The sequence below is a fragment of the Ceratotherium simum genome, chromosome 8 (assembly GCF_057802395.1).
Source record: "Ceratotherium simum simum isolate JZ-2026a chromosome 8, ASM5780239v1, whole genome shotgun sequence".
Classification (NCBI taxonomy): Eukaryota; Metazoa; Chordata; class Mammalia; order Perissodactyla; family Rhinocerotidae; genus Ceratotherium; species Ceratotherium simum.
In genome coordinates, this window is record NC_141907.1 from 55,957,481 (window position 1) to 55,975,504 (window position 18,024).

Here is an 18,024-nt window from a genome sequence, read left to right on the forward strand (position 1 = left end):
CTAATTGCTCTGGCAAAAACTTCCAGTACTGTGCTGAATAAGAGTAGTGAGTGTAAGCATCCTTGTCTTGTTCCTGTTCTGAGGAATAGCTTTCATTTTTTCACCTTTGAGTATGATGTTATTTGTGGGTGTGTCATATGTCCTTTATTATGATGAGTTACTTTCTTTCTATACCCGTTTGATTGAGAGTTTTTACTGTAAATGGATGGTGGATCTGGTCAAATGCTTTCTTTGAGTCTTTTGAGGTGATCCCATGATTTTTATTCTTCATTTTCTGAATGTGGTATATCAGTTAATTGATTTGCTGATGTTGAACCATCCCTGCATCCCTGGAACAAATCCCACTTGATCACGGCGTATGATCCTTTTAATGTATTCTTGTATTTAATTTGTTAATATTTTGTCAAGGTATTCTTGCATCTATGTTCATCAGCGATATTGGCAGGTAATTTCCCTTTTTTGTGTTGCCTTGTCTAGTTTTGCTATCAGGGTCATGTTGGCCTGGTGAATCAGTTAGGAAGCTTCCCATCCTCTTCAATTTTTCAGAAGAATTTGAGAAAGATGGGTATTAAATTTTCTTTGAATGTTTGGTAGAATTCACCAGAGAACCTTTCTGGTCCTGGACTTTTGCTTTTTGAGAGGTGTTTGATTACTGTTTCAATCTCTTTGCTTGTGATTAGTCTATTCAGATTCTCCATTTCTTCTTGATTCAGTTTTTGGAGGCTGTATGATTCTAAGAATTTATCCATTTCTCTAAGTTATCCAATTTTTTGCATATCTTCTAAGTTATCTAATTTTTTTCATAGTATTCTCTTATTATCCTCTATATTTCTGTGTGCCCATTGCAATTTTTCCTCTTTCATTTCTGATTTTATTTATTTGAGTCTTCTCTCCTTTCTCACAGGTAACTCTGGCTAAGGGTTTGCCAGTTTTGTTTATCTTATCGAAGAATCAGCCCTTAGTTTCATTGATCCTTTCTATTGTTTTTTTAGTCTCTATTTCATTTATGCTACTCTGATTTTTATTATTTCCTTCCTTCTACTGACTTTGGGCTTTGTTTGTTCTTCTCTTTCTAGTTCTTTTAGGTATAGGTAACATTTCTTATTTAAATTTTTCTTGTTTGTTAAGGTGCGGCAGTATTGCTACAAACTTCCCTCTTAGTACCATTTTGGCTGCATCCCATAAGTTTTGGAATCTTATGTTTTCTTTTATTTTATTTTGGTAATATTGGTTTATAATATTGTATGTATTTCAGGTGCACATCATTATACTTCTATTTCTGCATAGATTACATCATGTTCACCACCCAAATGCTAATTACAATCCATCACCACACACATAGGCCTAATCATACCTTTTGCCCCCCTCCCTCCTCCCTTCCCCTCTGGTAATCACCAATCCAATCTCTGTGTCTATGTGTTTTTTTGTTGTTTTTATCTTCTACTTATGAGTGAGATCATATGGTATTTACATTTTCATTGTCACCAGGCTTTTTTTTATTTCTCCTTTGAACTCTTATTTATCCAATAGGTTTTCAGTAGTATACTGTTTTGCCTTCACATATTTTTGATTTTCCACCTTTTCTCTTGTAGTTGATTTCTAGTTTCATACATTGTGGGTAGAAAAGATGCTTGATACAATTTAAATCTTCTTACATTATTGACACTTCTTTGTTTCCCAATATATTGCCTATCTTTGTGAATGTACTATGTGCACTTGAGAAGAATGTGTATTCTACTGCTTTTAGATGGAATGTTCTATATATGTCTACTAGGTCCATCTGATCTCATGTTTCATTTAAAGCCACTGTTTTCCTGTTGACTTTGTGTCTGATGATCTATCCATTGATGTAAGTGGGGTGTTAAGGTTACCTACTATTATTGTGTTGCTGTCAATTTCTACCTTTAGTTGTTTAGTTAATAGTTGGTGCGCCTATGTTACGTGCATAGATAGTCCCTTTTCTGATAGCCTTTTATCTCCATTAGCCTATGCAGGTTCCATTTTTTCCCTCTTTTCCTTCTATGTTATCATTGTCACAAATTATTATTCTTTGTGTTTTGAGTTTGTGACAAAATTGAAGTAGTTGTTGTTGTTTTTGATGTTTTCTTTCCCTTTATCCTTTATGTTATAATTAAGTGCTTGCAGTCCTATTCTGATAGAGAGCTTCAATTCTTAAATTCTGTCTATCTATCTCCTTGCTCAAAGATTTGTAAACCTTTGGTTTTTTGTTTTAGGTAGGAGGGCTTCTTCTATCACTTCTTGAAAGGCAGGTCTAGTGACAATGAAGTCCCTCTCCTTTTGTTTATCTGAGAAAGCTTTTATTTCTCTGTCAAATCTGAAGGACACAATACTGCTGGATATAGTACTCTTGGCTGAAAGATTTGTCTTTCAGTATTTTGAATATATCATTCCACTCTCTCCTAGCCTATAGGGTTTCTGCTGAGAAATCCATTGAAAGCCTGAGGGGGTTCCCTTGTAGGTTATTTTCTTGTCTTTTGCTGCCCTTAATATTGTTTCTTTTTATTTGACTTTTGAAAGTTTTAATATTATATGCCTTAGAGAAGGTCTTTTTGCATTGAGGTAATTAGGAGTTCTATTAGCTTCATGTACCTGCATGTCCAGTTCCTTCCCTGGGTTTGGGAATTCCTCAGCTATTATTTCTTTCAATAAGCTCTCTGCTCCTTTCTACCTCTCTTCTCCTTCTGGGATACCTATAATCCTTATGTTACTTTTCCTAATTGGGTCAGATATTTCTTGAAGTATTTCTTCATTTTTTAAAAATATTAGTTCTCTCTCCTTATCCACCTGAATTATTTCTAGGTTTCTATCTTTGTGCTCACAAGGTAGGCTTTTCTTAATATGCAAGAATTTAAGGAATAAGTACCTCTGGATATATCTCAGGAAAACAAGGAAACCACAAAAAGAAAAGCTCCAAACCACATAAACAAGATATTTGACAGAGAACAAATTAATAAAAACAAGACTTTCAGGAATAGGAAGACTGAGGTAAAACAGAAAGACAAATTTATATCCTTATAAATACCAAACTAAGGCTAAACGGTACTAGAAATAGTGGTCCTTAACAAGATGTGTATGTTATAAACAAAGTAATAATGTATCAAATAAAAATTAAGATGTGAGGTTCAAGAGACAAGGATGGGAGGTTGAGAAGTGACTTTTTAGTGAGAAGTCATTCTATATTGACCAAAATAGTAAACATTTTAGAAATAATTGTTCTACCCCCAATGTCAGTATTTATTCATTTATTTATATGTAAGTTTTAGTAAGTGACTTTTTTATTAAAGAAATATTTATCTGAAGTCTGGCAACTCTTTTAGTTTTCCTCTCATTTTCCCTGAATATATTTATTTCATTTATTTAAATAAAATAACATAGTCAATGTAATCATTTATTGTTGAGAATTTATTTGTTTATTTCTTTATTTGTGATCACAGTTATTTTTATTTGAATTGAAATAGTACTATCATGTAACATCAAAATATAAAAAAATTTTAAGTATTACTGAGATATAATTTAAATATAACAATGTGTAAGTTTAGGGTGTATAATGTGTAAATTTGATACGCCTATATATTGTAATATGATTCCCACTATAGCATTAGTTAATACCTCCATCATGTCACATAATTACCATTTCCTTTTTGTGGTGAGAACATTTATGATCTATTTGTTTAGCAACTTTCAGGTATATAATACACCATTATTAGCTTTAATCACTATGGTGTCCAAAGATCCCTAGAACTTATTCATCTTTTAATTGGAAGTGTGAGACCAAATGATGGTGCTCAGTCATCAAAAGTCAAATCATCACAATGATTGGAATGAACAATAAGTTCAGAGTGGCAGCCAGACAGGCCAAAATCATGAAAAGCTATGGATATGGTTATCAAGCAGGCAGCCCTAGGGACAAAAGTGATAAGCCACTAAAAAGAACACTGCTTAGCCTATAATACCAGAAGAGTTCAAGGACAGGCATCTGAAGGTCGAGGATAATTTCTCTCCTAAAATCACAATCACTGGCCGGCCCTGTGGCTTGGTGGTTAAGTGCACGCGCTGCGATGCTGGTGGCCCAGGTTCGGATCCCGGGTGCGCATCGAGGCACCACTTCTCCGTTCATCCTGAGGCCGAGTCCCACATACAGCAACTAGAAGGATGTGCAGCTACGACATACAACTATCCACTGGGGCTTTGGGGGGAAAAAATAAAATAAATAAAATCTAAAAAAAAAAAAAAAATCACAATCACTTGCCAGATTTTTGGACCTGAGCAGTTTTAGAACTGGAACTCATTGACTGATAAAGACAATGGGTCCTCCAGAGGAAAAATCCTATAACATCATGGCACATGTACATGCTAATGATTCCCTCAATTCTTCCCAAAGAGACAACAATCTTTCTGAAATAATTGTTGATTTTCTCTGTTCCCAAAAGATATAATTGAATACATACACTTTTTCATTGGCACAAACCACAAAAGACATTCTCAGCCTATGGGATAAGGTCTATCATAGAGGGAAAGCCCATACAGAAGCAATTTTCACTAGTTTCTTAGGGCTGCTGTATCAAATTACCACAAACTTGGTGGCTTAAAACAATACGAATTTATTGTTTCATAGTTGTGGAGGCAAGAAGTCTGAAGTCAAAGTGCTGTCAGAATCCATTCCTTCCTGATGCTTTGAGAAGGAATCCATTCCATGCCTCTCTCCTACCTTCTGGCCGCTGCTGACAATCCTTGGTGTTCCTTGGCTGTGGCTTCCCTCTAATCTCTGTCTTTCTTCACATCACCTTTTCCTTTGTGTGTCTCTAATTTCCCTCCATCTTTCTTCTTATAAGGAGACTCAACATTAGATTTAGAGTCCATCCTAAATTCAGTATGAACTTATCTTGATACTCTTAACTTAACTAATTTGCAAAGGCCCTTTCTCCAAATAAGGTCACCTTCATAGGTTTTGGAGGTTAGGACTTGGACATATTTTGGGGGGGACCACTATTGAACCCATTATTTCCTTGAAATAACTTCCTCCCAACACTCCTCTAACTTTGTAGTCAAAGTACAAATAGAAAATAATATCACAATTCTGAGGAGGGTTCAAATTAAAGATCTTAAAGATTTAAAAGATGCAGGATGATGAATTCTATTATATCTCCATTAATTAACAGTCTGACCACTGCAAAACCAACAGATCCTAGAGACTGATAAGAGACTCTCAAAAACTCGAGCGAGTAGTTGCTCCACTCTCAGCCTCTGTGCCAGATGTAGTATCTCTGCTAGAGCAGAAAATACTCATCTTCATGGATATGCAACTCATCTTCGTGTACATACATGTATGAGGTCGTTGTTTTTGTGAATGTGTTCTCTTCTATCCCTATCTGAAAGGAGAATCAAAAACAGTTCTCCTTGTCTTGGAGCAGACAATGGCATAAAATTACAGTTTTGCCTTGGGTCTATATGAAATAAACTTTCTTCTCTTCCCTTTTGATAACCCAAAGACATATAAGTTCTCTGGACATCCTTCAGAAAATTGCACTAACTCACCTTGTTGATGATATTACACAAATCGGAAAAGACGAGCAAGAAATAGCTAGTATTTTGGTGGCCTGTGAAGACATGTGAGCTCCAGAAAGTGATAGAAAAAGGTTATGAATATTAAAGTATCTACCACATCAATAAATTTGAGATTCAATCATCAGGGTTTTTTGAGGACATCATTTCCAAATAGAGGACAGATTTTCACATTTTGCCTTTCCTCCCACAAAGAAGGAAGACAGTAAATTATAGGCCTTTTTCAGGAATCGAAGGAAATATATTCCATACTCTGGCTCATATACCAGGGAACACAAAGACTACTAGCTCTGAGTGGCCCTAGAGCAAGAAAGGACTCTGCAGTAGATCTACGTGTGAAGAGCTGTATTACTAGGTAGACCTTAGGATGTTAAAAACGTCAGTGAAGATACCGTGTGGAATATATGGCAAGCATAATAAGAGAATCATAACTCAACAAGACAATGCCATCTGCAGTGAAGAATTACAGGCATTTTGAAAAACAAATTCTGGCATGCTACAGGGCCCTGTTAGAGGTTAAAGACTTAATTATGAGACATGACATTAATGATCACCAGAGAACATCCATCACAGAATAGGTGATAAATATTAAAGTAGTAAATAACAATAAACTGACTCAGCCAGTTGACATCAGCCAGCCTCTACCATTAGCCATCCTAGTCCTGGCCCCAAGAGAAAATTTGCAAAGTGGGCATGATTGCAGAGAGTGAGGTATGCATGGGCCCAAATGAATGGACATCCATTTACCAAAACTGATTTAACTGCTCCTAACACCAAGTATCTAGAGTATCAAATCTGCCAGCAATAGAATCAAATACACAGTCCGTGATATGACACCATTGTTTCAGTAGACCCACTGGACACTTGGTGGCTAGTTTTCTAAATGGGATCCCTTTCACTCTGGCTATTTACCCTGACAGGAATAGCCATGTTTACTGGGAATGATTTTATCTTATTTTCTGCATGGGCTCTGGGAAAAGGTCACATTACTGGTATTTTAGCAGAATTTTAAACAGTTGACAACCTGAAAGATATAAAAGCAGTATTAAAGAGAAGATACTTTAAGGCCATGTGTGAAAATTGACTTTAGCATGTCAAAACAAATCCCTCTCTGAGTAGCTTAATTTTTTAGTAGAAAATAGTGTGGGTCATTTTTATTTCTAAGTTATGCAGATCCTATTCCAGATGTCTAGTCTCCTCAAACTCCACTATCTCTTTCCTGCTGCACTGATACTGCCATTTTCTGATGTAGACCCTGCGCTTGCAGTGTAATCTGAAAAGTGGCTATAGTCAGAAAGCTGGAGTGGTCTTAGGGTTCTCCTCATTGGTTTCCCTTCTCTTAGTTATCATATTTCTGTGATATCTAATGTTCATTATCTGAAAATAATTGTTACATATAATTTGTCCATTTTTCTGGTTTATTATGGCAGAGGGTTAGTCTGGTTCCACGTATATAATCATGGCCAGAAATGGAAGTCAATACCTTCATACTTAAGCACTCCAAATGACTTGGAGCATTCTTTGAGTAGACAAATTAAAGCAGAAACTGAAGAAGCTTTGTAAAAGGAAAGGAATTTTCATAATGTAGACATGTAATGACTACCGAACATGTATCTAAGAGACAGTAAACCCTCTTCTATTTCCAGACCTACTAACATTATGAAAACAAAAAAAAGCACCTTATTTTTTTCTAATAAAGAACAAAATCATTAACACTCAGGCCAGAATGTACCCAACAATGTTGAATGAGTAATGCTGATAATGGATGAATTCATTGGTGTCGGTCAAAAGTCTTTAGCTCTTCTGTGGTGCATAACAAATATAATTCAGAAGAATGCTTGATTTGGGGGATTTTTATAATCATGTTCTCACATTATTTTATAATCTCAAATTTTTTCCAGCTTTACTGAAATATAATTACAACTAACCTTGTGTTATTTTGAGGTGATTTAATACACTTATATATTGCAAATATAGCCACCTTAGCATTAGCTAACATATCTGTTATGTCACATGAATCCCATTTCTTTTTTGTGGTGAGAAAATCTAAAATCACTATTCATTTAGCCACTTCAAGTATGATACAGTATTGTTAACAATAATCATTGTGCTGTACATTAGATCCTCAGAATTTATTCATCCTATAACTGAAAGTTTGTACCCTTTGACCAACATCTCGTTTCTCTCAAACCACAGTCCCTGAAAACCACTCCTCCATTCTCTGTTTCTATGAGTTTGTCTTTTTCAGATTCCACATATATGTGAGATCATACATTATTCGTCTTTTTTTCCCTTATTTATTTCTCTTACCATAATGCCCTCAGGGTCCATCCATGTTGTGGCTAATGGAAAGATTTTCATTTTTCTCATGGCTGATGAATATTCTATTGTGTACATATACAACATCAACTTTACCCATTCATATATTGATGGATACTTAGGTTGTTTCCCTTTCTGGACACAGCGAATAAGGCTGTAATGAACACAGTAGTACAGTTATCTCTTCTAAGTCCTGTTTTTATTTCCTTTGGGTAATTACTCAGAGGTGGGATTGCTGGATAGTAATTCTATTTCTAATGTTTTGAGGAAACTCTATACTGTTTTCCATGTGTGCTGTACCAATTTATATTCCCAACAACATTGCACAATTGTTCCTTTTTTCTCTACATCCACACTAACACTTGTTATACTTTGTCTTTTGATGATAGCCACTTTAACAGGTGAGGTGACATATCATTGTGATTTTGACTTGCATTTCTGTGAGGATTAGTGATGTCAACCACATTTTCATGTATCCATTGGCCATTTTTACATATTCTTTGAAAAATTTCTATGCAATTCCTCAGCCAATATTTTAATCAGATTTTTTCTTTTTTTTTTTTTTTTGCTATTGAGTTGTATGAGTTCTTTATATATTTTGGATATTAACACCTTATCAGACATATGATTTGCAAAAATTTCCTCCATTCCATAAGTTGCCTTTTCATTTTGTTATTTCTTTTGCTGTGTATAAGTTATTAGTTTGATGTAGTCCTACTTGCTTCTTTTTGCTTCCATCGCTTCTGCTTTTGGTGTCATATACAAAAAATCGTTGGCAAGAAAAATGTCAAGCAGATTTTTTTTTCAGGTTTTCTCTAGGATGTTTACAGTTTTTGGTGTTACATTTAAGGCTTTATCCATTTTGTGTTAATTTTTGTGAGTGGTATAGTATAGGGTTCCAGTTTCTTTCCTCTGCACATGATTATCCAGTTTTCCAACCCCATTTATGAAAGATACATTCCTTTCCCCCTTGAGCATTCTTGGCTCCCTTGTCAAATATTAGTTGACCATATATTTGAGGCTTTGTTTTTCTAGGCTCTATATTCTGTTCCATTGGCTTATGTGTATATTTTTATGCCAGTACTATACTTTTTGATCACTATAGTTTTATAGCATAGTTTGAAATCAGGAAGTGTGCCGCCTTAAACTTTGTTCTTTCTCAGGCTTTCTTTGGCTCTTCTAGGTGTTTTTTGTCTCCATAATAATTTTAGCATTGTTTTTCTATTTCTGTGAAAATGCCTTGGAGTTTTTATAGGGATTTTGTTTAATATAGATGGGTAGTATGGACATTCTAACAATATTAATTCTACTGATCCACGTATACAGAATATCATTTCATCTTTTGTGTCTTCTTCCATTTCTTTCATCAAAGTCTTGTCTTTTTCATTATAGTCATGCATTGCTTAATGACGGGTATAGATTCTGAGAAATGAATCATTAGGCAGTTTTGACATTTTGTGAACATCATTGAGTGTACTTACACAAACCTTGATAGTATAGCCTACTACACACCTAGGCTATATAGTACTAAACGTATGGGACCACCATTGTACATGCGGTCCATCATTGACCAAAATGTTATGTCATGCTTGACTGTATACAGATCTTTCATGTCCCTAGTTAAATTTATCCCTAAGCATTTTACTATTTTTGATGCCATTGTGAATGGGAATGTTTTCCTTATTTCTTTTTCAGATGTTTCATTGTTAGTGTGCAGAAACACAACTCCTTTCTGTATGTTGATTTTTGTATCCTGAAAATTCACTGAATCCACTGATTAGTTCTTGACAATTTTTTCATAGAATCTTCAAGATTTTTCTGTATGTAAGACAAATAATCTGCAAACAAAGGTAATTTTATTTCTTCTTTTCCAATTTGGATGCCTATTATTACTTTTCCTTGTCTGATTGCCCTGGGTAGGACTTCCAACACTATGTTGAAAAAAAGTGGAGAGTGGGCAGATGCTTTGTTCCTGATTTTAGAGGAAAAGCTTTCAGCGTCTCACCATTGAGTATGATGTTAGCTGTGGGCTTGTCACATATGGCCTGTATTATGTTGAGGTATGTTCCTTATGTACCCAATTTGTTGAGCATTTTTATCCTGAAAGGATATCGTAGTTTTCAAATGCTTTTTTCCTACATCTATTGAGATGATCATATGATTCTTGACTTTTATGCTAATAATGTAATGTATCAAATTTACTGACTTGCTTATTTGAACCAACTTTGTATTCCAGGAATAAATCACACCTGATCATAGTGTATGATCCTTTTAATATGCTGTTGAATTTGGTTTGCTAATATTTTGTTGAGAATTGTGCTTCTTTATAAATCAGACTATTGGTCTTTTTTTTTTTTTTATCTTCTGACTGTATAATTTCAAATGACTTGCCTTTGAGTTCACAGATTCTTTCTGCTGCTTGATTGAGGCTGCTGTTGATGATCTGTATTCATTTTTTATTTTATTCACTCTATTCTTCAGATCCAAGATTCCTGTTTGTTTGTCCTCATCTAAACAATATAATCTCTTTAATTTATTTCAGCTTCATGTTTGATTCTTTTTATGATTTCTGTCTGTGTTGAACCTCCCATTTTGTACATATATTGTTTTCCTGATTTCACTGAGTTGACTTTCTGTGTTCTTTTATAGCTCACTCAGCTTCCTTTAAACAATTTAGTTTAAAGTATTTTCAAGCAATTCATGGTTTTGCATTTCTTTGCTGTTGGTCACTGAGAAATTATATTGTTCCTTTGATGGTGTCATATTTCCTCGATTTTTCATGTTCCTTGAAGTCTTGCATTGGTGTTCACAGTTAAAGAAGCAGTCACCTCCTCCAGTCTTTACTGACTGGCTTTGGGAGAGAGATATCTTCACCTATCAGTCTGACTAGGAATTCTGAGTCTTTCTCAGAGCTTTTCTATGGATATCCCTGCTCCTCACTTCTTGTTCCCACCAAGAAGTATTTCTTCAGATTATATGCCTTCTCTCGATCCTATAAAGTGAGACCAAGTTTTGAGAGCCTCTCTTTTTCTTTTCCTAAGGTAGAGGCCTGAAATGCTCATTTGTGAGAATTCTCCTCTGCTCACAGATTTGGGCCAGCCTTTTACACTTGCTCACTCTCTGTCTATAAGTGCTCCCTCTCACGATCAATGGGAACAATCATCTGGAGCCATCTAGGTCACTGAGGTGAAGTGCATGGAGCGTGGGGGACATCTTTGGACCAATTGGGGGTAGTCTGCAGGCGAGGTGTTCCCTGTGGCTTGTGGGCAGGCATTCTAATGGAGTCCACAAATTGTTTAGTAAGAAGAACTATGAAGTGGTTTATAGTCTCTCCTTGACGATTTCTGAGCTCTGACTATGATTCCAGCCTCGTCTAGCCTCTCAATATTGCAGATCTCCTCAGTAATCTGAGTAAGACAAAAAAGAATTGGCCCTTTGGGTGGCATCCTTCATGATGGGGGAAGCTAGGCACTCACTCACAGGATCACACTTCCTGCCATAGCAGAATTCACAGATCACAGTGTTCTCTCCTGATGCTGAGTCATGGTGCCTTGGAGGAGGAGGAAGACAGACAAAGTGAAACTGTTCCTTTTACCCTCTTTGATGCATCTGTTCTTGGAATTATTTGTTCCATGGTGGCTTGAAACTTCTGCATTGGACTCCCTGATTCCCAAAGGTACTCTCATCCCTAGGTGATGGTCAAAATCAATTTTCTGTGGGGGGGATGCAGTAGAGAACTCCTATTCTGCAATCAGCTGATGTCACTCCAGAAAAGAATTTCTTATAATCAAAAAGCTCAAAGCAAGCTGAAATGAATTGGAGAAAGTGGATACATAAGATTAGAAAACTAGTCGGGACCTTGGGGGAATTTCAGACAGTGTAGATTTTAACATACATAAAAAAGAAAGTTATTAAAGTGTTTTGCTCAAGAATGACGTTCTGTGAAGTAGATTATTTCGAAAATCAGAAAAGTTCCTATGTGAAAAGTGGTTTGCAGGTGTGCAAAAGTGAAAGCAGGAATATCAGCAGCAGTTAGTCCAGGTTAAGTATGATAATGGCCAGGATTAGATTTATGATAGTGTAGATTGATAAAGAAAAATAGATTGATATATAATTTGAGGGTAGAATTTATAGATAAAATGATCAGTTGAGTAATTACGCAATCTTATTTCTTATTAGACAATTATCGTTATAATAATAAAAATGATAGTGTTATCATCATATATTCCCATTGATTAATTACTTCAGGAAAAACCAAGCTTTTAATCAAAAAATTATACATGAACTTATTGCTCTAAATATAATTGGACCCATTTCTACATTGAGTAGTGGCATCCAGGTGTGAGGGTCCAAGCAAAAAAATGGAATTTTACATTATAAAAAGTCTCTTAGATTGATAAAGCAAAGAAAACAGAATGGATGTGCTAGAAGGAAGAATAAGATTATTGTTATCTTCTTCATTACTTGCCTTTTCTATTCTAAGATATCTCTTCTCAACATAACATTAATCTAACATGGAATCAGAACTTGAACTCATAACTGCAGTAATAGTAAAAAGAAAATTATTATTTTTCTCTTAAAGATGGATGTGATTTAGCAGAAAGAGCACTAAATTTAGCACTAGAACATTTGGATCTAAATCTCCTTTCTGCATTAACGTCTGTTACAGTGCACATATCCTCTCCTTTTGGCAGTAGATGATAGCCTCATTCCTGTCTAGAATATCTAAGAGAGTTATCAGTAAGAGAAATACTGGAGAGGCGACTCTGTTCATGAACACCTAATGCAACCAGAGAAAATGAAACAAAATCCAATCTTAATTGAATATGCATCACATGATGATGGATTTTCCTAACATCATTTAGAAATTATTTTAGATTTATGTTTAATTTTAAGCCTCTTTATTTTCATATCCTCTAAAAGAAGTTTTAAAACTCTGAATCTGAGTATTTTTTTTCTGACATTTTATTGACTTTATGGATCTTATCAAAGCAGTAGCAGTTATTGTAGTCAATAATACAAAGTATTCTGTTCAAAGTTCAGCCCAACCTACTATAAATTGGTTGAGAGGATCAAGTAAGTGGTCTTTAGATTGTGTACTTCATGCACTTGGTTTAAGCCCTGGTTTTGTTCAAGCAGGAGCTGATCATGAAGACTGTGAAAGGCTTCTGCGTCCTCTTCATGCTGCATCTGTGTTTCTTCGACTCTGGAAGGGCTGGGAAAGTACTTGTATGGCCCATGGATTTTAGTCATTGGATTAATTTAAAAGTTATTCTGGAAGAACTCAATCTCCATGGGCATGAAATAACCATCCTCGTACCTTCACCTAGCCTTGTGATTGATCATACCAAGATTCCCTGTAATGTAGAGATCCTTCAACTTTCAGTAACTAAAGAAACTCTCATGGAAGAGCTCAATACCTTTCTCTATACAACTACTGTTGAACTGCCGAAACTTTCATGGTGGGACATGCAAGTAAAACTGACAGAAATGAACCAGGAGGTTTTAAGGACATTCAGAAGAGTATGTGACAGTGCTATCACAAATAAGGAGTTACTCAGCAGGCTACAGGCAGCTAACTTTGATATCTGCATTGCTGATCCTTTAAGCTTTTGTGGGGAGTTGTTGGCTGAGCTTCTCAATATCCCATTTATATACACTTTTCGGTTTTCCAATGGGAATGTCATTGAGAGACTGTGTGGTGGGCTTCCCATCCCTTCTTCTTATGTTCCTGGCAGCACATCAGGACTGACTGACCACATGACTTTTGTACAGAGGCTGGAGAGTTGGTTATTGTATGTAATGACTGATATGATATATCTATATTATCTACTTCCAGAATGGGATGAGTACTATAGCATGGTCTTAGGTAAGAGAAATTCACATGTAATATGGATTCTTCTTTCATATGTAAAATGTAAATATTTATCTGACAGTATAAAAATTTATAAAGGTATTTTTAATTGAGGATGCAAGCCACTGTGGATGTTGGAGTAGCTAAACTGTGACTAAGCAGTGGCTAAGCTGTTTTAAGCGAAAAAAAAAGATTCTTTTGTTGCTTTGTTTTAGATGATTGAGTACTTACAACATATCAGAGAAGGAATATGTTTTATACTTGTACAGAAGTCCTACTTGCTGCTACTAATTTTTTTTGAGTATCTGGAAAACCCACATCTAACAGTGTGATTTTCATAACCTTGGACTATTTCTCTCTTGTTTACTTCTTTTATACACCCTCTTTTCCTTCCAATGAACTTGCTATATCTTAGGCTTTATATTTGTGTCCTGTCTAGGCTTAGTTGCTTAGATTCAGGGCTTGTCATGTGGTGAGCACAAAACTAGAAAATAGATAAATATATCTTGGTCGTCTGCCCTTGTCTCCCAGAGAGGAAAAAAAATAGAAGATTTTTCTCTGAAGGCCATGTTTCCAGATTTTTAAAACTTATCTCTGTTTTGTTGTTGTTGTTGTTCTATTAAAAAATGCACTAGAGGTCAACTAGTGAGCTTTGACCCTGAGTACAATGTTTCTCTCTATTTTAGCAAGTCCATTTACCCCTTCTTTTTTCCTTGTGCACAATTGATTTTTTTATTTAAAAAAGTGTTCATATAATTGTCTTAGAATTATTTTGCATAAGATGTTAGTTGTCTTTGAGGAAGCAGTACCCTGCTTGCAATATTTAGGGATTTTTTGAGATATAATACATATATAACATTATATTAATTTCAGATGTACAGAGTAGTGATCTGATATTTGCATATGTTGTGAAATGATCACCACAAAAAGTCTAGTTAACATTCAACACCATACATAGTTACAAATTTTTTTTTTCTTGAGATGAGAAATTTTACAACTGACTTTCTTAGCAACTTTCAAATAGACAATATGGTGTTAACTATAGTCACCACATTGTATATTACATCCCCAGGGCTTATCTTAGAATTGAACATTTGTACCTTTTGAACAACTACACCTATTGCGCATACCCTCCAACTCCCACATCTGACAACCACCAATCTATTCCCTGTATGTATCAGTTTGTTTTTTTTTAAATTCCACGTAGAAGTGATATCATACAGTATTTGTCTTTCTCTGTCCCACTTACCGCACTTACTGTAATTCCCTCAAAGTTCATTCATATTAAGGTAAATGGTAGGATATCCTTTTTTCTTATGGCTGAATGACATTTCATTGTATATACAACCAAATTTTCTTTATCCATACATCCATCGATGTACACTTAGGTTGTTTCCTTTTCTTGGCTATTGTAAATTATGCTACAATGAACATGGGAGTGCAGGTGATAGTGATTTCCTTTTCTTCATATATATACTCAGAAGTGGAATTGCTGGATCATATGGTAGTTTTATTTTTAATTTTTTGAGGAATCTCTGTACTGTTTTCCATAGTGATCACGCTAATTTACATTCCCACCAACCGTGCACAAGGGTTCTTTTTTTTTTTTTAATTTTTTGTTTATTGCAGTAACATTGGTTTATAACATTGTATAAATTTCAGGTGTACATCATTGTACTTCTATTTCTCTATAGATTACATCATGTTCACCACCCAAATACTAATTACAACCTATCACCACACACATGTGCCGAATTATCCCTTTTGCCCTCCTTCCTACCCCCTTCCCCTCTGGTAACCACCAATCCAATCTGTGTCTCTGTGTGTTTGTCTATTGTTGTTATTATCTACTGCTTAATGAAGGAAATCATACGGTATTTGACCTTCTCCCTCTGACTTATTTCACTTTGCATAATACCCTCAATGTCCATCCATGTTGTCACAAATGCCTGGATTTCATCGTTTCTTATGGCTGAGTAGTATCCCATTGTGTATATATACCACATCTTCTTTATCCATTCGTCCCTTGATGGGCACGTAGGTTGCTTCCAAGTCTTGGCTATTGTGAATAATGCTGCAATGAACACAGGGGTGCATGTATCTTTATGCATTGTCATTTTCAAGTTATTTGGATAAATACCCAACAGTGGAATAGGTGGATCATATGGTAGTTCTATCCTTGATTTTTTGAGGAATCTCCATACTGTTTTCCATAGTGGCTGCACCAGTTTGCACTCCCACCAGCAGCGTATGAGAGTTCCCTTCTCTCCACAGCCTCTCCAACACATGCTGTTTCCTGTCTTGTTAATTATAGCCATTCTGATGGGAATGAGGTGATATCTCATGGTAGTTTTGATTTACATTTCCCTGATAGTTAGTGATTTTGAACATCTTTTCATGTGTCTGTTGGCCATCCATATATCTTCTTTGGAGAAATGTCTGTTCAGGTCTTTTGCCCATTTTTTAATTGGGTTGGTAGTTTTTTTGTTGTTGAGATGCATGAGTTCTTTATATATTTTGGAGATTAACCCCTTATCAGAAGTATGGTTTGCAAACATCTCCTCCCAATTGTTAGGTTGTCTTTTTGTTTTGTTGATGGTTTCCTTTGCTGTGCAGAAGCTTTTTAGTTTGATGTAGTCCCATTTGTTTATTTTTTCTGTTGTTTCTCTTGCCCGGTCAGACATGGTGCTTGAAAATATGTTGCTAAGACCAATGTCGAAGAGCGTACTGCCTATGTTTTCTTCTAGAAGTTTCATAGTTTCAGGTCTTACATTCAAGTCTTTAATCCATTGGGAGTTAATTTTTGTGTATGGTGTAAGGTAAGGGTCTACTTTCATTTTTTCGCGTGTGGCTATCCAGTTTTCCCAACACCATTTGTTGAAGAGACTTTCTTTTCCCCATTGTATGTTCTTGGCTCCTTTGTCAAAGATTAGCTCTCCATAGATGTGTGGGTTTATTTCTGGGCTTTCCATTCTATTCCATTGATCTGTGTGTCTGTTTTTGTGCCAGTACCATGCTGTTTTGGTTACTATAGCTTTGTAGTATATTTTGAAGTCAGGGAGTGTGATACCTCCAGCTTTGTTCTTTTTTCTCAGGATTCCTTTAGCTATTCGGGGTCTTCTGTTGTTCCATATAAATTTAAGGATTCTTTGCTCTATTTCTGTGAAAAATGTTGTTGGAAATTTGATAGGGATTGCATTGAATCTATAGATGGCTTTAGGAAGTATGGACATCTTAACTATGTTAATTCTTCCAATCCAAGAGCACGGAATATCTTTCCATTTCCTTGTGTCTTCTTCAATTTCTTTCAGCAATATTTTATAGTTTCGGGTGTACAGATCTTTCACCTCTTTGGTTAAGTTTATTCCTAGGTATTTTATACTTTTTGTGGCAATTGTAAATGGGATTGTATTCTTAATTTCTCTTTCTGCTAATTCGTTGTTAGTGTACAGAAATGCAACTGATTTTTGTATGTTGATTTTGTATCCTGTAACTTTACCATATTCGTTTATTACTTCTAAATTTTTTTGGTGTATTCTTTAGGGTTTTCTGTATATAAAATCATGTCATCTGCAAATAGTGACAGTTTCACTTCTTCCTTTCCAATTTGGATCCCTTTTATTTCTTTCTCTTGCCTGATTGCTCTGGCTAGGACTTCCAGTACTATGTTAAATAGGAGTGGTGACAGTGGGCATCCTTGTCTGGTTCCTGTTCTTAGAGGGATAGCTTTCAGTTTTTCACCATTGAGGATGATATTAGCTGTGGGTTTGTCATATATGGCCCTTATTATGTTGAGGTACTTTCCTTCTATACCCATTTTATTCAGAGTTTTTATCATAAATGGATGCTGTATCTTGTCAAATGCTTTCTCTGCATCTATTGAGATGATCATGTGATTTTTATTCTTCATTTTATTAATGTGGTGTATCATGTTGATTGATTTGCAAATGTTAAATCATCCCTGCATACCTGGAATAAATCCCACTTGATCATGGTGTATAATCTTTTTAACGTATTGTATGCAATTTGCTAGTATTTTGTTGAGGATTTTTGCATCGATGTTCATCAGTGATATTGGCCTGTAATTTTCTTTTTTTGTGTTGTCCTTGTCTGGTTTTGGTATCAGGGTAATGTTGGCTTCATACAATGATTTAGAGAGCTTCCCTCACTCCTCAATTTTTTGGAAGAGTTTGAGAATGCTGGTATTAAGTCTTCTTTGAATGTTTGGTAGAATTCACCAGGAAAGCCACCTGGTCCTGGACTTTTAT

General features: G+C 35.4%; 1 protein-coding gene across 1 annotated transcript in view; it reads left to right on the top strand.

The window, feature by feature from the left end:
• Positions 1-13,050: 13,050 nt before the first annotated feature.
• The window catches only part of LOC101407113 (UDP-glucuronosyltransferase 2C1-like), a 32,823-nt gene continuing 27,849 nt past the window's right edge, over positions 13,051-18,024 (top strand). Inside the window, exon 1 of the mRNA XM_004419132.3 lies at positions 13,051-13,771. Coding sequence (XP_004419189.1) covers positions 13,051-13,771 — 721 coding nt within the window. The remainder of the gene's footprint in view (positions 13,772-18,024) is intronic.